The 20361-nt window shown below is 36.1% G+C and overlaps 1 protein-coding gene, 1 long non-coding RNA gene and 1 pseudogene across 11 annotated transcripts in view; 1 reads left to right on the plus strand and 2 right to left on the minus strand.

Moving 5' to 3' along the window:
• The window catches only part of ENPEP (glutamyl aminopeptidase), an 87610-nt gene that overhangs the window by 24584 nt on the left and 42665 nt on the right, over positions 1 to 20361 (plus strand). Inside the window, exons 4-10 of the mRNA XM_072810534.1 lie at positions 4731 to 4851; positions 7785 to 7939; positions 8388 to 8501; positions 11414 to 11548; positions 13341 to 13406; positions 18303 to 18368; positions 18495 to 18646. Of these exons, the coding sequence (XP_072666635.1) occupies positions 4731 to 4851; positions 7785 to 7939; positions 8388 to 8501; positions 11414 to 11548; positions 13341 to 13406; positions 18303 to 18368; positions 18495 to 18646 (809 nt within the window). The remainder of the gene's footprint in view (positions 1 to 4730; positions 4852 to 7784; positions 7940 to 8387; positions 8502 to 11413; positions 11549 to 13340; positions 13407 to 18302; positions 18369 to 18494; positions 18647 to 20361) is intronic.
• Positions 1 to 20361, minus strand: part of LOC140623819 (uncharacterized) — a 126208-nt gene that overhangs the window by 21992 nt on the left and 83855 nt on the right. For 9 of the 10 annotated variants that reach the window (XR_012023338.1, XR_012023340.1, XR_012023341.1 and 6 more), the window contains 6 exons: positions 17808 to 17864; positions 16665 to 16823; positions 16304 to 16397; positions 14859 to 14937; positions 11445 to 11538; positions 260 to 328 (listed from right to left, as the gene is read on the minus strand). This is a non-coding gene — a long non-coding RNA (uncharacterized lncRNA). The remainder of the gene's footprint in view (positions 1 to 259; positions 329 to 11444; positions 11539 to 14858; positions 14938 to 16303; positions 16398 to 16664; positions 16824 to 17807; positions 17865 to 20361) is intronic. The other variant, XR_012023344.1, reaches the window with a different exon arrangement.
• LOC140623535 (dnaJ homolog subfamily C member 8 pseudogene) lies at positions 1386 to 3018 on the minus strand (annotated as a pseudogene).

The raw sequence follows: 20361 nt of genomic DNA on the forward strand, positions 1-20361 counted from the left end.
CTTCCTCTTTCTCCCTTTTTCTAAACCCTCTTTCATTCTTCAAACATCATGTGTGGAACAAAAGTACTGTGTGGACAACAGTGGAGTAAGTCAAGAGGAACTACCCTTTCTGAAGTTTTTAATGGTAGAGAACAGATATGGTAGAGATTCTGAGGGAGCTTTGACAGTCTAATTCACAGCTGAAAAGTTCTGAGAATCTCAGTACAATATGGCAATCCTGTCTGAACATGATGGTTTTGATTTCATAGGGGGCAATTACCTTTGCTCTGTACAGTGGCCACCAGCTGGATCCTTAGTTTCACTTAACTTCTTGGAAAATGCATGGTCACTGTTCATAAAGAGAATGAGAACAGTAAGAAAATGTATCAATTATCCTGGTTACTGAAAAAACAAAAACAAAAACAAAACCACGCCCAAGACAAATCTCAAAGAATGCTGGGATGGTTGTTGAGTAAGTTGTGTTGCCTTTGGAGATGAAGATGAACACATCTTTACTTTTGCAAATAAAGCAAGAATGTCAACTACCCAGGGGATGTGCGAAGAGTGAGCCAGCTCTGGTAATTTCAGGGATGCTCTTTCAGTACTTGTCCTTTAAATTCTTGGATCTTTTTTCTGTTTTTCACATCTAAGAAAAGATGGCCTGAAATGTGTGCCTAAGAGAACACCAAAACTGGCAATACTTTTGGAATAATAAAGGAAGAAAGTAGACATAATTTCTCTTTCTGTTTTCTGTTTTTAAAATGATGAGTCACCTGTTCCATTTGGGTAGATGGGCTTGAATTTACCAAATAACTGCATATTTTGCTTTACTTGAGGGTTTTGAATCAGGTCTTAATTTTAGCAAATATGCTTCATTTGAATTCCTCACAAACTTTTTTTAAAAAAGTTTTATTTTTTAGAGAAGTTTTAGGTTTACAATTAAATTGAAGGAAAGGTACAAAGATTTTACATATACCCTTTTCCCCCACATATGCAGAGTCTCCCCCATTATCACGATCACTCCCTCAAATAGTACATTTTTTCTTTTTTCTTTTTCTCTTCTTTTTTTTTAGGGTATAAAAATTTATTACAGGTACAGAATATGACCATTAACGAATGCAGACAGGCTAGGACACAATGATACTGGATGGAAGATGGCTAGCTCTTTGGAAAGTGAACAGGTTTGGGTGGCTCGGAGCCTCATGCCACATGGAATGGTCAGTCAGAAGGGAGAGCGCATGTCAGACACTGCAGGAGGTCAGGGCACCGAGTGACTGCTCTGTGTGTCCAATGCCTTCCCCATCTGATCTGGGGCTTCAAAGGATGCCACACCCAGAAGCAAGCAACTGAAGCAGAGAGGATTCCTAAGGTGGCCCAGGCTTGTCTCTGAAGTCACGGCAGCACCATTTTAAGCAATATGTTTAATTGGATGATTTCCACAAACTATACACGAAGTTTCTAACCATCACAATTCAGTGAAGTACAAAACATTAAGTTACAGGCTGTGGGAAGAGAAGGCAACACCAGTGGTGGCACCTTCCAATCCTGGTTGGTCTAAGAGTAGGGGGTGGGGAAGGTATCGTTTTAAACTGAGCCCCTCATTTCAATGTACAAAAGAATTACTCTGATCGATATTAAATTGTATTGAAAACAAAATGGACTAAAAAGCAACTACTACTCTATGTTGGGGTGGAAATGGGAGGAAAGAATGAGTCCTTCAAAGCAGGAGGGGAGACAGTTGGGAAAAGGTTCTGTGGCTGTGACCCCAGGTGGTCACTCACGCTGCTCCATTTTTACTTTGGGTGGTCTCAGGAAGGTCCAATTTTTCTTCTCTTTCTTCCCCTTTGTATTTGCTTGGAAGTGTCACCAGCTGTCCACACGGCCATCTCGACTTTCCTCGGAGTTTTTCTGCCTCTCCCTTTCCCGTTTGGCTTTTTCTTGAGCTTCAATTTCTTCTTCCCTTTGTCGCTTCCTTTCGTGCATCTCTTTGGCTTCTCTCTCTTTCCTTTTAATTTCCAGCTCAGCAAAGAGTTTCATGGTCTGTTTATATACTGCTTGTTTGAACAGCTCAGGGTCATCCTCCTCCACATTTGTAGGTTTTCCTTCCTTCTTTAATTGCTTTTCTCTCTCTTTCACAGTGTGTTCCACGTATTCTTTTCCTGCCTGAATGACATCCAGGGCCCTCTTCTTTTGTTCCTGATCCAGTAGCAACTTGTAAGCTTTGTCCACAGCTTCAAAAGCCTTTTGTGCTCTGTCAGCATCATCTTGATTTTTGTCGGGGTGTGCCAATATGGGTAACTGTCGAAACCCCTTTTTTATTTCTTCATCTGTCACTTCAGGATCTATCTGAAGAACCTCAAATGGGTTCAAATTGAAGTAGGAAGAACCAGGACGGGTCAATCTTTCAATCTGATTTTTGGATGTTAGAACGAATCTCTCTTCTCTGTTTCACCTCACTGTAACAGGTCATAAATGCTTCCTCGGTGCTCCCTCCGCCAGCCGAAGCCCCGCTCTCTCCTGGAGCCGCCGTTTCCCCGGCCCAGCAACCACGTGACTCCTCTTTTTCCTTTTTCCTTTTTTTTAACCAAAAATGAACCTACATTGACACATCATAGTGTTCAAAGTCCATAACTTACCTTTGGGATCACTCTTGGTGTTGTATGTTCTATATCATCAAATGTTTGATGACATATAACTATCATTATTATATCATACAGAGTATTTTCACTGACCTAAAAGTCTTCTGTGCTCCATTTATTCATATTTCCTTCTTCCTCTGCCTCCCAGCCCCTAGCAATTACTGATCTCTTTATTGTCTCCGTAGGTTTTCCTCTTCCAAAATTAATATAGTTGGAATGAAACAGTATGAAGCCTTTTCATAATGGCTCTTTCAGTTAGTAATATGTATTTAAGGTTTCTCCCTGTCTTTTCATGGCTTTGTAGCTCATTTCTTTTTAGCAGTGTATAATATTCCATTGTCTAGATGGACCACAATTTATCCATTACCTGCTTCAGGACATCTTGGCTTCTCTCAAGCATTGGGAATTGCGAGTAAAGCTGCTATAAATATCTATGTGCAGGTATTTGTTGTACGTGTTGTAAAGTCTTTTAGTTAAATACAAAGGAGCACAATTCTGGATCACATAGTAAGAGCATATTCAGTTTTGTCAGAAACTGCCAAATTGTTTTCCAAAGAGGCTATACCATTTTGCATTCCCACCAGCAGCATACGGGAGTTCCTATCACTCATGTCCTCACTAGCATTTGGTGTTGTCTGTGTTCCTGATTTTGGCATTCAAGTAGGTGTGTAGTGGCATCTTATTGTTGTTTTAATTTCTATCTTCTTGATGACATCTGATGTGGAGCATCCTTTTGTATATGGATTTACAATCTCTGTATCTTCATTGATGAAGTGTTTGTTAAGGTCTTTGGCCCATATTTTAATCAGGTTGTTTTCTTCTTGTGGAGCTGTAAGAGTTCTTTGTGTATTTTGGCTAATAGTCCTTTATCAGGTGTGTTTCTTGCAAATTTTTTACCTCAGTCTTTGGCTTGTCTTCTCCTTCTCTTGACATTGTCTTCCACAAAGTAGAAGTTTTAAATGAAGTCAATTATCAGTTATTTCTTTCATAGATCAAGCCTTGGGTTACATTTAAGAAGTCATCTTCATATCAAAGGACATCCAGGTTTTCTCCTATGTTATTTTCTAGGAGTTTTATAGCTTTGCATTTTACATTTAGGTCTGATCCATCTTGAGTTCATTTTTGTGAAGTGTTTTGAGTCTGTATCTAAATTCATTTTTTTTTGCATGTGGATGGATATTCAATTGTTCTAGCACCATTTGTTAAAAAGACTATCTTTGTTTCATTGTATTGCTTTTGCTTCTTTATCAAAGAACAATTGACTATATGTGTTGGTCTATTTCTAGACCCTCCACTGTGTTGTATTGATCTATTTGTATATTCTTTTGCTAATACTGCACTGTCTTGATTAGTGTAGCTTTATAGTAAGTCTTTAAGTCAGGTAGTATTAGTCCTCCAACTTTGTTTTTATCCTTCAATATCAGGTTAGCTATTCTGGGTCATATGTGTTGAAATTGGGGGATAAAAAGTCTATGCTTGGATTTGATTTATAAATCATGTCATAGGGACATGAAATAACATCTTAGAGAATTAGAGAATTGATGCTTCCCTCTCAGAATACTTTGAATCACTGTATTTTAGACTCTCAGAGCAAAATAGTTACAATATTAAAAGGGTAATTTGGACAGTAATGGATAGAAGAGTACAAGTGGAAAAAATGTATCCAGGGGCTCTTTAGATGAGAAAAATCATATGATTCATTTCCTCAGAAACAAACTACTCAGAAGTAAGCAAGTAGGTATGTAGGTAGATAGATAGATAGATAGATAGATAGATAGATAGATATTGATAGAAAGATAGGTAGACACATAGATTTTAAGAATATATATTATAAATAGAAAAAAGTAATGTTTAAAAATACATTGGACAATATGCCAACCATTGTGTCTTACATTATTTTTAGTTACTGAAATCACTCAGAGAGTTATCAGTATTGTTTTCCTTTACACTTAAGTCTCAGAGATGTGAAGTGATTTGTCCAAAACCAGGATCCAAATAAGTCTTTACCTGACTCCAAAGCTCACCTTCTTTCCACTATGTTATATGTCATAGATTTTGTGTTCTTTCAAATAAAGAATAATTTTCACTAAATTTTTGTGTTTTGTTTAATAGCTCACTATATATGTCCAGCCACAGCAAAAGCACACAGCTGAATATGCTGCAAACATAACTAAGATCGCATTTGACTATTTTGAAGAATACTTTGCTATGGATTATGCTCTTCCTAAATTAGGTGAGATTCATTTTTTATTTTCTTATTTTTAATAGTGCCTTTGCTTTTATTTAAGTTAAATCATTTCCTCAAATCTTAGTATTCTTAGTTAATAGTCTCCCCTTAGGCTTTTTATTATATGCCTAAAATATGTGTCTCATATTTATTAGATGCTGAAAGATGCACTTTAGATTCCTCCAAGAATAATGTCCATAGTTACTCTGTTCTTACCTGATAAATGCATAGACTTTTATTTCCAAATAAAGATTAAAGTATTTAAAGTGCAAAACTGCAGGTATTGATAATAATCAAGCCAGAAATAGCAACCTATATTAGTTGATTTCAAAATCATTACCATTCCAATAGTTTACATTGCCTCCCTACCATCAAGGAGGTGATAATTCATAGGGATAAGTGATGCTATCAGAGTCCTATGTGTAGTCTTTCCATTGTACAGGATTAACTCTAGATTCCCCAGCAGTTAAAATGAAATACTGATGCTCCTTCCATAAATATTTTTTTTCTAATGGGGGGGGGGCATGTTTTCTTTTTAAAATAAAAATAGGGCTATAATCAAGATGGTGCAGATATGATACTTCTACCAATAGCAGAGGTGCTTTATTAGTAAGCTTAAGTGGTGTTAACAAAAACTGTAAATGAAACAATCATATAGATGTCTGCAGGGATAAAATGATGACAATAAGGAAACTGACCAACCCAAAACTGATTTCTCTATTTCTTTTTATGCTTCTCCTTTAATAAACTATTAGTGCAAAGTGACTGAGGCACCAAATTCTCTACATGGGAATGGCTGTGGCTCTGGGCAACTTTGTAGATGCTCCATTTTCTCTTCAAGGGCATCAGCTCCCAACTATTAGAGAAAGAGACAGGAACAGAAACAACTTTTAATCAACATCAGAATAATATTTAATAAAATGTTAAGCACATTGTTTTAAAAGTCTCTTTTCTCTTTATTTCACTTGAAACACCTGGGAAAAAGTGGGCAGTGGAGCTCTTACAAATTTATATCGCTCTTCTTTTCTCTTCCTCTTTCTCCTATATGCCTTCTTTATACTTTTAAATGTATTTTCAGTCCTTTCCGAGTTGACTCACTCTTAGACTTTCTGTACAATTGAAATCTGCATTTATTTCACTCCCCATTCATTAAATACACTGGAGTTAATTAATTATAATGTCAATACTCGCTAGAGAAGTGAGGTTACAAAAAAGTCCTCTCATTCAAGGATTAGGTACAAATTACACTCCATAGTATTATAGAAAATAATGGCTCTTGGGGGGAATACTTCTCCACCATTTAAATGGTATTCTTGTGACAAAACAACCAAGCCTATGAATGAAGATGACATAAAAAGGAAACTACTGCTGTAATCTTGACTTTTATTTAAAATATATCCATTTTTCATTCTCTTATAAAAAGCTTTTTAAAAAATTTTTTAAAAATAATGATAAAAATAAAAAAAGATTTTATTTAACTATTTGACAGAGAGAGAGAGTGAGTACAAGCAGAGGGAGCAGAAGGGAGAGAGGGAGAAACAGGCCCCTTGCTGAGCAGGGACAACTCCCCCAATACACACACCAGGGGCTTGACCCCAGGACCCTGGGATCATGATCTGAACCAAAGGCAGACGATTAACCAACTGAGCCACCCAGGTGCCCCTATAAAAAGCTTTAAGAATCTTTATGTTAACCAGAAAGGACCTTTGCTTATACGTCAGATAAAAATTTATTTTTATTTATGTGCCTCATTTAAATTATATATAATAACATGGGGTCCCTGCATGGCTCAGTTGGTTAAGCATTCAACTCATGATCTTATTCGGGTCTTGATATCAGGGTTGTGAGTTCTAACCTCACGTTGGGCTCCATGCTGGGCATAAAGCCTACTGTAAAAAAATTGTATGTAATAACAAAGTAATTACTATTTTATTATAGTTCATTAGCTGAAGAATCTGTATTCTTTCCACTAATCAAGCTCAACATTTTCTGTTTGGGATTTAACATAGAACTGATAGATACTGCTTCTTCCTGTCAGATGTTGTATCGAAGATTATAGGCCCAAACAAAAATAAGGAATAGAAATTCCTGAGGTGCTTGGGTGACTCAGTTGATTAAGCATCTCCCTTTGGCTCAGGTCATGATCCCAGGGTCCTAGAATCAAGTTCTGCATCGGGCTCCCTGCTCTGCAGGAAGTCTGCTTCTCCCTATACCTCTCCCCCTCCCCCCTGCTCATGATCTTTCTCTCAAATAAATAAATAAATAAAATATTTTAAAAGAAAAGAATAGAAATTCCTGGTAGAATCCAACATTTTAGGTCTAGAAGATAATTTAGAAAGAATATATTCTATTTTATGTTGATCCAACTTATTTAACACATGGAAATGGATGGAAACCTATTCAGTTATTAGGGAATTGGGTACAATCTTAAGTTGTACAGAAGTAGGGAAAAAGCAGAATTTCATATTCTCTAATATTCTGCATCCTTATATAGACATATATTCCTGTGTACTTGGAAGCTGTGTACTTCTAAGTCTTCATTTGAAAACTTCACTCCTTATTCCTCACAGCTTATCCTTGAAAATAGACTTTCTGTTACCTAAGTGAAAATCTTAAAAAAAAAAAAAAAAAAGCTAACAAAAATGAAGTATAGAGAGAAACAAAAGCCATAAAATTATAGAGGACTGAAAAGAGCAATGCCATTAGTATCCTTGAAAACTAAAAGACACATTGATATCTGGAGTCAACAGGAAAAGTTCCATGGAAAGTTTGAATGCATGAAGGCTGAAAAGTTTGCACAAATAAATGATTGTCTTCTACTCCAAGAAATTATTTTTAGTCCTTTTAAAAAACATTCATCCAAAGAACTTAATTTAGTAAGAAATGTTATAAACAAATGCAAAGAAGTATTTCTCATGGGACCATTTCTTTTTCCTTAGATGAAATCGCTATTCCAGACTTTGGCACTGGGGCTATGGAGAACTGGGGACTCATCACTTACAGAGAAACAAACTTGCTTTATGACCCTCAGGAATCAGCCTCTTCAAACCAGCAGAGGGTGGCCAGTGTGGTTGCCCATGAACTTGTGCATCAGGTATAGAATCTTAGTATCAAATTAGCTTGTTTTTAAAAGTGGCTTAAGACCCATAGGAATTATGAAAATTAACAATAACTTAGCAAATAAAAAACAGCCAATCAGAAAATCCTGCTCAAAGTCTTTCTTAGTGATAGTAAACATGTTACCATACAAACCTGTTAAGACACATTGTTTTGCCTTTAGTATATGCACAGGAGACCTCACTCTGACTTTAAATAGGCCCAATAATACCTAAATAAAGGCAATAAACTAAAGAGAATTTAAGATCATTTAAAAATCAGGAGAAATTGAAAAAAAACAGGAAATAAATGTTATTTAAGTACAATGTCTGCCACTTCTGTGTCAAGTGGCAATATTTATATGGACAAATAAATGTATTGAAAATTTCTAGGTTTCTGTACCACAAGCATAAGAATTTAACTCTCTTTATTGCTTATCATTTCAGTGGTTTGGCAATACCGTGACCATGGAATGGTGGGAAGACTTGTGGCTAAATGAAGGATTTGCTTCCTTCTTTGAGTTCCTGGGAGTAAACCAAGCAGAAAAAGACTGGCAAATGGTGAGCCACAAAACACATAGCTCTAAATGTCTATTTGTCTCCTGCAAAGCACAGAAACCTTTACACCATGACAGTGTCCCTGAATCAGGGGCCTGGTCCGATGGTGAATTCGGAATTTTGTTGTCAGTATGGAGCGGAGTCAGTTCATTCTACTGACTTATACCTTGCTTAGGCCAATGCCCAGGCCTTGGAGGGCAACTGACCACCCCAATCTGAGGATGTCCTCGATAGAGTCACTCAATAACACATGTCAAGGCAGGAAAACAAATAGTGAGCTTAGACAACGAGGCTCTGTATTGAAGTGTCTGTAGTGTTAATCCTTTGAAAAATCTAAGTCTAATTTTGCAAATGACTTACCTAATGCAGGTTGCTGAAATAGTGTGTAAAGAGAGAAGGGCATAAACTGGGTGTTACAGGGGATGTGACCTTGAGCAAGTGACATATCCTGAGTCAGTTCTCTGCTCTATGAAAGAAGAGAGTTGTTCTCTCCTTGTAAGCTTAAAAGCTTCTAAACAATACATCTAATTACCATTATCCTACCTCCTGTCCGTGAGGGGCCTGAAAAGAGGCACCTATGAACCCTAAAGATATTTTTTTCTGAAAAGCTAAATCTGTTTTTATCAATACTTAAGTGATATAAGTACTCTTGCCTGGATTTATGAAAGAGTCAGTGTGTAGATGTATAAAAATAGAGAATTACAGGTTGTGTACTATAGAGACTACTGCCCTCTACTGGAAAAAATAAAAAGACAACCTTAAAGGCCTGAAGCCCTTGGTAGTTTCCATAACCTACTTTAAAGAGTGAGAAAGTTAATTTCCAACAATTCCTGCTTTAAGGTTTTCAACCATGACACTATTGACATCTTGGACCAGATAATTTGAAAGTGGTTGACATTTGTGGGGGTTGTTCTGTGTATTTTAGGATACTTAGGAGCACCCTTGGCTTATATTACTAGATGCAGGTCACCTCCCCACCCCCCAAGTTGTAAAACCAAAAATGTGTCCCCATATTTCCAAGTGTCCCCTGGGGGACAAAATTTTCCCTAGTTGAGAATCACTCGTATATGTTGAAAATTGTTGATATTGTATTGTTGAAATTAAACTATAAATATGAAAAATTATATTTTCCTTTATTTCCTAAAAAGTAAACTGAGGCCTTTCTTATTGCGAGATATTGTAAGAAATTATAACATTTTAATATTGTTGTATTATATATAATACATTTAACATTTTAATATTCCAATTTGGTACTTCAAAACACCAAATAAATTTCAGAAGAATTTGGTATTCAGGTTCTTTAGTTTTTTAAGATTTATTTATTTATTAGAGAGAGAGAGAGAGTGAGAGAGAATGAGTGGTGGGGTGGAGCAGAGCAAAAAGGAGAAAGAGAATCCCAAGCAACTCCCTGCTGAGTGCAGAGCCCAATGTGGGGCTCAATTCCATGACCCTGAGATCATGACCTGAACTGAAATCCAGAGTTGGGTGCTTAACTAAATGACCTATCCAGGTGCCCCTAGTATGTAGTTCTTAAATGAAATGTAATTACATGGTCCAACCCATCCATCCATCCATCCATCCATCCATCCATCCATCCATCCATTCTTTATCCATTCATTCAGTCTTCTGTGCTCAGTGAATACTACAGAGGATACAAAATAGAATAAAACATATTTCTTGCCCTCAAGGAGTTCCCAACTAAGAGTTGGTGGATGGAGGGGAACAGATATAAATAAAGGTAAATTGTAAGAGAGCCTGGTAAGTAACACAACAGTGGAGCCTTATTTCACAGGTGAAAAAGCTGATGGCCAGAAATATAACTCTCCAATCTCATGCAGACAATTGTGTAATACAACCAAAACTAGAGTCAAATTTCCTGACACTGAGAACTGAATTCTTTCTACTTACTTAAGCCTTTCAGGTATACAGAATTTAAAATCCAAGTCAAAATTACCTTAATTGGCAGTCATCACTTGACAATAGTACCTTGCCTATTATAATGGAAATCACAAAATTGGAAAATCTGAAAGTAGTATGCTCTTCTTTGAGGAATATTTTTAATTAAGTAAGACTAATAAGACTTGATTTTTTTTAGTAGTGATTTAACAGAATGAGATTTCAGAATCTAATTGATAAAGAATCAAAATAATAATAGCAGTTAAAGTGTTAGGTTTCACTCTGCCAGGTACTATGCCAAATGCATATCATGCATTATCATTGAATTCTCTAATTCCAAAAAGCATATGCCATTATTATCCTTATTTGAAATTAAACTATAAATATGAAATTTGATGGATTAGGGAGCTTAAATTTACAAATCTAGAAAGTGGAATAATTGAGCTATGAGCCATGAATGTCTGACTATAGGTCTAGACCTCTCAACCACTCTATTTTGCTGAAAAAACATAGGATTGGAATGAGAAGATGATCATTAGAGTTAAAGCAAAAACAAATATTTTCTTTAATTATGAATCATCCAAATTCTAATGATTCACCGACCAAAAAAAAATCCTAAACATCAATTTTTGATCAACATGCAGTCTCACTTAATTCTGTGAACAAATCTGTAAGGTGATATTATTCCCATTGCACAGATATGGAAATAGGGCTTGAAGAGTTTGACACATGTCTGAAAGTCACACATGAAGTAGCATAAACAGAATTTACAGATGCTTGTGTCTTCATGGCCTGTCATATAGGGGTAAAATCAAAGGAATTATAACAGAAGAAGGGCATGGAACCTGTATAGATCAATCAATGCAAAATATGATTAATTTGAATACCTAGTCCTTGTCTTAAGTAATTTGAGTCATTTATATTTATTTCCCCCCTCCAGGGTTATATAAATGATATTCTGAAATATGAACTGGTATAAAGGAAGTGCTGTCTTTTTTTGGTTCCTCCTGTCATTTCAGAGAGACCAGATGTTACTTGAAGATGTATTACCTGTACAAGAAGATGATTCTTTGATATCTTCACACCCAATTGTTGTCACTGTGGCAACTCCTGCTGAAATAACATCTGTTTTTGATGGAATATCCTATAGCAAGGTAGGGAAAATATGACATTGTTGTGAACATCTTCCTGCTTAATGAGTTTCAGTAAATACTAAAAATGGAAAGACTGGTGAGACTATGCTAATGGACTTTAGGAAACAGTGTAGAGCTTATTCTGGGTGCTGAATATTCAATAGTTTGTACTTTTTAGTCAAACTGATCAATGCTGGTCATTGTCACAGGATTTTGAATCAGATTTTAAAAAATTTCTCCTTTCGCTTTTGTTTATAGCCTCTATCATTCTACTGGAACATTTATACTTTAAGCTTCAAATTCAAAATTATTTTATTTGATTTTTTTTAAAAGACAGCATATCTTTTTTTTTCCTGCTATGTGGTGTTTGAGAAATGCCATATATGTGGATATCTTTCCTAATGGAATCTTTTAGAGAAGCCAGGAAGAATTTAAACCCAACTCAGTTTGAAGGAATGACTTTTATGCATTTTTATACAAGATATAAAGATGACTTTATTAACATGTAGTAGATGGGGGATTTTTGTCCATTAACATGTTTTGCAAAGCTACTATAAATCTACAGTGACCCATTTCTCCTACAGTGTTTCCTATAGATCCTCCTCCAAACATATTCATGACTGCATGCAGTATAATTTAGTCATTTCCCTTTTGCTGCTCATGGTTTACCCACTATGCTAAATTGCTCAAAAGCCACTGCAAACAAATGCATTTTTTTATTCTGATAAAACAATATATTATAACTATTAAAATGAATACTAGATAAAATGGCTTGAGTGAAAAAAGCCTTCTATATATTACTATTTCAAAGTTATAGTGTCATAGTTTTGGCTTTCCCTGTCATTATCCATGGCATCTTTTTAGGCTTCCTTTATTCATTTTTCTTTCACATCACCAATGATCCTTTTTTTTTTTTTTAAATGGACATCTTAACATTTCTAATCTACTTATAGTATGTTCTAATATCTCATGTGGAGATATTTATATTTTATTAAACCAGTTTCTGAGTCCTGAATATTCTATGGATTTAAGACATTATGTCAGAAATAAATGAATGTTCTAAGCCTTAAGTCTTCTACTAAGTACAAAAATAATTTGTATTTAAATGACAGTAAAAATTGCTAACTTAAATGAGAAGATACATGTTTTCTGGAAAGTCACCTGAAAATTGATTTAAAAGTACATAAATAGTGAATTTTAGTATTAATCTTATAACATGTGCAGAGAAAGTAGAGAGCAGAGGTATTCATCAGATCCTTCAGACAAAATAAAACCAAATGAGATAAACTACTTTCGAAGATGATTGTATGCCTAAGTGATACATCTAACTATATTAAACTATTTGACCAGATAACTCCTCAACTATCTATTTCCACTAAATATAATCTTTTTAGAGTATTGAAATATATTTTAGAAGTAAGCAGAATTTTATCATGGAATTACTTTCCTTATATCTCCCAAAAATAGTTTTTTAAAAGTATTTCTAACCTTCTTCTTTCATTAGAAAAGCCCCATCTGCTGGTTCATTTGGTGAAGTGCAATAATTATTTAAACCCCAAATCAATAAAATGATGGCCACTTTATCAATTTTTTCTCTTTACTCTTTAATTCCTTTAGAAGCAGATACAGGGGCTGTGCCAAATGGCATTTTTATCCTAAGACTGTAAAGCTAAAGCCAGGTAATTTAGTGGAGTCATCTAGAAGACATAATCTCACAAATATGATCATGAAATACTCTTCACAATAGTGATCACTGGTGTGTGTTTCCTGCCTGTCCTTTACTAGTTCAATTTGTCATTCTTTCCCACCACAGGGAGTTTCCATTCTGAGGATGCTTGAAGACTGGATAACACCAGACAAATTTCGGAAAGGATGCCAGGTATGATTTATTACTTTTTAATAGTATTAAACATAAGCTACACTGATATGCGGCTGATGAATGTCAATATGTGATTGATTAAGGACGGCTCCCTTTTTACTTTTTCTCTCCTTACTCAGGAATAGATTAAATACCAAAACAGAAAGAGGTGACTTCACGTCCAACTAAGTGCCTATACTGTATCTGTAATTACCATTTAACAGAAATCTCATGAAGAAGTTGAATGGCATCCTTAATTATTTTGGATACCATTTATATGTGAATTAGCTCACTCTGCTATAATAAATACAATCAACCAGGTCATTTAAACAATGGATATTTATTTTCTCACAGTTCTGGGAACTGAGAAGTTTATGACCAAGGAGCCACAGATTTGTGTCTTAAAGAGGGCTGTCTCCCTGGCTTGTAGATGGTTGTCTCTTTGCTGTATCCTCGCATGGCAGAGCAAGAGAAAGAGCTCTCTGGTGCCTCTTATCAGATGGACATTGGTCCTGTCATGAGGGTCTGACCCTCCTGACTTCATCTAAACCTAAATACCTCCCAGAGGCCTCATCTGCAAACACCATCACATCAGAGATTAGAGCTTCAATGTATGAATTTCAGGGAATGCAATTCAGTCCATAGCAACATGATATAAAAATGTATATGTATCTCTAAGTCTTCCCTTACAGTTAAAAAAGGACTTTTTCCTTGTTTTTAAAAATGGCATAAATACACATTCCTATTATGATGGAGTCACTGAATAAAGAGGGCCTGCTTCCTTTTGGAAACAGAAATGACAATAAATTTTCGAAAGCATTTCACACATCCCACTTAAGCTTTTTACGCCAGTAGATATTTCAGTTTCATTTGTATTTTTCTAGCAAAACCTAAGCCAATCCTCTTAAGATTTTATATTATCAGTTTTGCTACAATCTGTCCCTGCAACTGTCCTGTGTGCAGGTTGCCCCTATTCCAGCCTAGAGATGGAGTTGTCTTCCTACTTTTTCCCGTTCATTTCCATCCTCCCTACTGCAATGCCCAGGTAGTTCGGCAGAGTGGCGGTGCTGGTGGCCAGTCCAGAAAGCAGACAGCAGATCAGAGCTGCACCCTGCTAGCTTTCCCAAAGAGTGCCAGTACTTCTTCTGGATGTAATTCCCCAGGACAATGCCTGCTCACCATGCCTTCAGCTATCACTACCACCAGGTCTTCTTATATGCCATGTAGTGCTTTCTATGCTTTCCCAAAAGGAGATCGTCCGCTTATACACAGTGCTAAAACTCCTAAGTGACTACTAAAGAAATAGGACCAGAACTTGGGGAATATTCAGGTAGTACATCAGTACATTTTACTCCTTTGGCCCATTAAAAAAAATATTCTGTGTGGACACTTAATAGAACGGGAAAAGCTATGTGCATGTTCTTATGTGTACATGAGAACATCTTGTAACTTTCCCGTCAGCTTCAAACTCACATTTCATCCTGTCTTCTCTCACTGTGAGCACCTCTAGGGAGGAATGCTGTCTTCTATATCTTTGTGTCTCCTCTGGTACCTAGTAGAATGCATCCACATGTTAGGCAATCCAAAAAATGCTTCTTGAGTGAATCAACAGTCTATAATAAGTAGTATGAAATATAGAAAAAAGCAAAGACAATTCCTTTTTAAAAATTAAGTTAAAATTCCATTTGCATAGTTTTTATCTAAATTAAACTGATCAGTAATGCATTCTTGGAATCTTCAAAGCTGACTTCAGATTAAGTGATTTTTATAGAAACTACTAGAGCTGTACCAAAAGAATCTTTAAAAGTAAATAGCTAATCTAATAATTCAGTAATACTCTTCATATTTCCTTTAACCCAAATATCTATGGTATAATTAATTAAAAAGCCTGTCTTGTCTAAAACTAATATTTCTCAGGTGAAAACTGTCTTCATCCACCCTGTGACTATAGATGGAGCTAGAAACTGAACTAGAATGAATAGGTATTAATTTTTTCATGCCTCATCATAGTGCTATAGAATAAATTTACAAAAAAAAACCCTACTAAAACATTCACTTTTCCCTACAATCTTCAAACACTAGCTAATATCTGAAAATAGTATATGATCAGTATAGGCGACACTCAATAGCTCTCCAACAAATTGGAACATTCCTTTATTTCACTCAAGTATCCAAATAGTATCTCTTCTTGAGTTATCACGCTATGATTGCTGCCCCTAAATCCCACAATCTGATACTGTTCAGAATTTTTCCTTGCAAATAATAATTTTCTGTCCAAAGTTACTCTTCATTAGCTAACCTGGTGTGGCATGAAATCTGGGGGTGGTCAGCTGTCTGTTCTCTTTCATGCTCATCACACTCCTCCAAACCCCATCCCAGATAACAAAGTAGGTGCACAGTGTGGGAAAATAAGAGCAAAGTCATCACCTGGAAAATCTTTAAGGATATGCTTGTGCATAAGAAAAAATCATTATAGATAATGGGGCGTTTGTAACAGTATATGGTCATGAAATCAAGCTGAGCAACATATCCATCCTTTCTTTTTCTCCTAGTATCAGCAGTATCACTAATAGGACAGGAACGGCTCAGCTGGAACATGGCCTTTCCCTTCTTGGGATACTAGTCACAGAAACAGTGCTCTTTTCCTTTTATTCTTACCACACCAATACCAGATAATGAACTATTATTGGGGCACCTAGCTCATCATAAAATTTTGAGTGGAATGACTGCATTGTGATTATTCAAGGTGAAGAAAGAAATTTCTTCATATAGACTATTCAGAAGTGCACTAATCTAGACAAAATAAAATTTATGTCGTTTAATATACTGTTTATATAAATGACTATATAGCCTGCAGTTCAGGAGAAGCAAGAAACTGCAGTTTAAGAAACAATAATACCAACACCACTGAAACCCACACAAACTGGTCCAGGAGTCAGAATTCTTTCAAGGTCACTGCAGGAAACTCTCTTCACCTATCTTCACCTCTCTAGGCACCGGTTTCCTATACCCCTAAAAGTGTGAGAGTTGTGTTAGATAGTGTTTAAAATCACTTCTAGTTCTGAGATTGCACATTCTAAACTCAAGGCATTGTGAGTATACAAATAAACTCCTCTAAATTAATTTTAAGAAGCTATGACTCACTAGAAATTGTCATTAACAGGTAGCTATAGTTACAATTAATTATTACTATTCCAAATATCTCATTATTTTATTTAGAATGAATGATTTGTGCAAAGCTCTGGAACAAATACCTAAAATTGATGATCAAATACTTGCCTTTCATTTCTTCTCCCTTCCTCTGCCTGCCCTCCAGTGGTAGTGCTGAGCAGTGAACTCATCAAAAGAACAAAAATGAAGGCAGCATTCCAAACTGGTCTCAATCCTCATTCAGACTTCTTGGGACAGTAGTGATAATATTGTTTTATCTCTCTATGCCTGAGAAGAAAGTAATTTAGAAGATAACGTGACTTAGGCACAGTGCCTCCTGAAAATTATAGCAACTTAGAGCAAAAATGTCAAGTGCAAAGTCAACTACTGGTTATTTTCTTTGAAATTCAAGGAACACTGAAGAAGGTTCTGTTTCTATTAAAGATGTCCATATTTTGAATGGGACAACTCTTGACAGCAGCAGAGGCATGATACAGCAGGAACTTCGGATGGTTTCCTGGAGAATCACAATTATGAGAGTAGGAGAAAACTCGGAATTTTGTGAACAGAATTGCCAAAAGAGAGAGGCTTCTAGTTAAAAAATTCATATCTTAAAAATAACTGAAGAGTGAAGACACTCTTTAAAGTGAATAATTTGGGACACCTGGGTGGCTCAGTGGTTGAGTGTCTGCCTTCGGCTCAGGGCATGTTCCCAGGTCTGGAGATCAAGCCCCGCATTGATCCCCCTGTGAGAAGTCTGCTTCTCCCTCTGTCTGTCTATGCCTCTGCCTCTCTCTGTGTGTCTCTCATGAATAAATAAAATCTTAAAAAATATAAAGTGAATAATCTACCCAATTTATCCATGATCATGACCATTATCATCATTCTTATTATTCAAAAAACATCATATACCCATTGCTTTAAAACAGGTGTCTACTAACTGCTACCTGCAGGCTAAATCTGGACCACTGCCCATTTTTGTAAGGTCCCCAAACAAAATCACTTTTTACAATTTTGAATGGTTTAAAATCTAAAGAATATTTCATGACAATGAGAGTTACGTGAAATTCAAATATCAGAGTGCATAAATAATGTTTTATTAGAAAACCGCCATGGTCATTCATTTACATGTTATCTATGGATACTTTTGTGCTACAGAGGCAGAGTTCAGTAGATGCTACAGGCAATACATAACCCACAAAACTTAAAATCTCTACAATATAGCCTTTTATAGAAAAAGTTTGCTGAGCCCTGTCTTAGAGCCAAACTCACCTGTTCTATCTTTGGATATTGTCTCTATCACTCATGTGTGATGGGGTCATCTAGTGTCTGAAATGAGAAAATAGCACTATAAATGAAAGTAGGGGATGTAGCAATAGTGATAAATTAACACCACTAAGTAAAGATCAGAGAATTATGGATCTCTCCTTATATTGGATCACAAATGTTACGGACTATTGACGGCTGAACACCTGACTGCCCTTAAATATCTTATATTTCTAGTCCTGAAAAAATTGAACTTTTCCTCTCCTGTCCACAATTCCATTAGACTATTAAAAAGAACAAGTTATATCACTAATAAGGAAAATATTTTTGTGCTTTATAAATAATTTGTACAATGTTTTTATAGGTTACAGAATGTTTTACATGTATATAATTTTATTTTATTATAGGTACATTTGCCATATTATACATTAGAATGATGTTGTGGAAGTATGAGAAAAGCAAATGTTGACTTCTAAAATGATTGTTATCTTTCACATACAGATTTACTTGGAAAGATACAAATTTGGGAATGCAAAAACTGAAGATTTTTGGAGAGCACTTGAAGAGGTAATGAGTATATCCTGAAGTATTTCTTTGTCTGATTAACAAATGATTTGTCATTTCTTTATCTGACTGTTCTACCCTTTTATTCCCCTAATTTATTAATTACTGTTAATGTTTTTTAAATATCAGGCAAGTAAGTTTCCAGTGAAAGAAGTAATGGATACGTGGACCAAACAGATGGGTTATCCTGTACTTAATGTGAAAGATAGAAAGAATATCACACAGAAACGTTTTCTATTGGACTCAAGAGCTAATCTTTCTGAGCCACATTCACCTCTTGGGTAAGCATCTATAATGCATTTCAAGAGAAAGGCAGAAATTTGTTGGAAATATTGGCCATTTGCTTGGATCTTGCTCTTCAGTACATGACTGATGGGTGAAAATATAAAAACACAGTATCTTTAGGGAAACAAAAGCATTCAAAGATAGCTCCATGGTCTCCAGGTTCAAAATGGTGGACTGACCACATGCATCCAAGTCCTGTTCTTCCCAGAAATCACTGAATAAAAGAATAAAAGTGCTAAAAGGAATAAACTCATAAAGGAAAGAAAACAAAGAGGAGGGCTATATGCATCATAGAATTCTAGGATAAAAGCCAGAGGAGAAATATTGGTAGAAAACAAAGAAACTGAGAAAGATGCAGCCAGATAAAAAAGGGACTTGCTGTAGAGGTGGAAACATCTTCCCTATCCCTAGGCAAGCTCTGGGCTTACTGTCAGCATGAAGAATGGAGTGCAGGAATGAGAAGTGAGGCTGAAAATTGGGCAATTAATTTGAAGTCCGGACTCAGGACAATTGTGCCAGTCAGCCACACCTCCATTCCATTTTCCCTTCATCTGCTGCCATCCTTTCCTCTGTTCAGAGCTCTCAGAATCTGCCAGAAGTCTGGCAATGACCCAAGGCAAGAATCCAAGCCTCTCCCTCCCCTCCCCCCACCAAATAAATTGACTGAAACGGTAGAGGAGAGCTAAGGATTTCCATTTGGTTAGGATGCCCAGAGTAAAGCTTTCCTCCTTATGGCATTTGCGGGATGGATGGGCTAGAGGTGCCAGCTCCCCGTATACATACACAGAGCTCCCAGTCAGACTTCCTGGTCAGAGGAAAAGCCTGTTTCAAAAATATGCCTCCCTCTCAACAGCAGAGGGATTACATACAAGATACCAAAAATAATATAGTCCTTCTTTCTGAAATATGGGTGGACCATTAAGATCACCAGACATATAAAAAAGTCTAAAGGCATAGAAGATAAAATCCCACTTGAACAAACAAAAAGGCTGTCTCTATAAGAAACATAGTTGAGGAAATAGAAAATAAATTTATGAAATACATTCAGAGATCAAAGAAGCTTTTAACACCCGTTAACTAAAAGCAGAATGTCTTTGAAAAGACAAACTTAGGATATAGCATTAAATTTTTGGTTGTCAAAGAATTATTAGACCAAGTAGAAATAAATTTGGGGCATTATCTCAAGTTATAAGGCAAACACACAGAGATGACAAATATGAAAGGGAAGACAAATACGGAACATCCAGCACCCAACTAATAGATGTCTCTCAAAAAAGAAAACAGAAACTTGAGGGGTAAGTTATGTCAAAGAAATAATAAAGGACACAAGGATTCTGATTTAAAAGCCCCACTGACGGGATCCCTGGGTGGCGCAGCGGTTTGGCGCCTGCCTTTGGCTCGGGGCACGATCCTGGAGGCCTGGGATCGAATCCCACGTCGGGCTCCCTGCATGGAGCCTGCTTCTCCCTCTGCCTGTGTATCTGCCTCTCTGTCTCTCTCTGTGTAACTATCACGAATAAATAAATAAAATCTTTAAAAAAAATTAAAAAAAAAATAAATAAAAGCCCCACTGAGTACACAGTACCAAAAAGGAAAAAAGATATATACCTAGCTATATCCTCATGAATGAAACAGTCATCTAAAAATGGTTGAAGCAAAAAAATATTTTCAACCTCCAGTTCTCTACCTGAACTGAACCAAATGCAAAAGA

The sequence above is a fragment of the Canis lupus genome, chromosome 33 (assembly GCF_048164855.1).
Source record: "Canis lupus baileyi chromosome 33, mCanLup2.hap1, whole genome shotgun sequence".
NCBI lineage: Eukaryota > Metazoa > Chordata > Mammalia > Carnivora > Canidae > Canis > Canis lupus.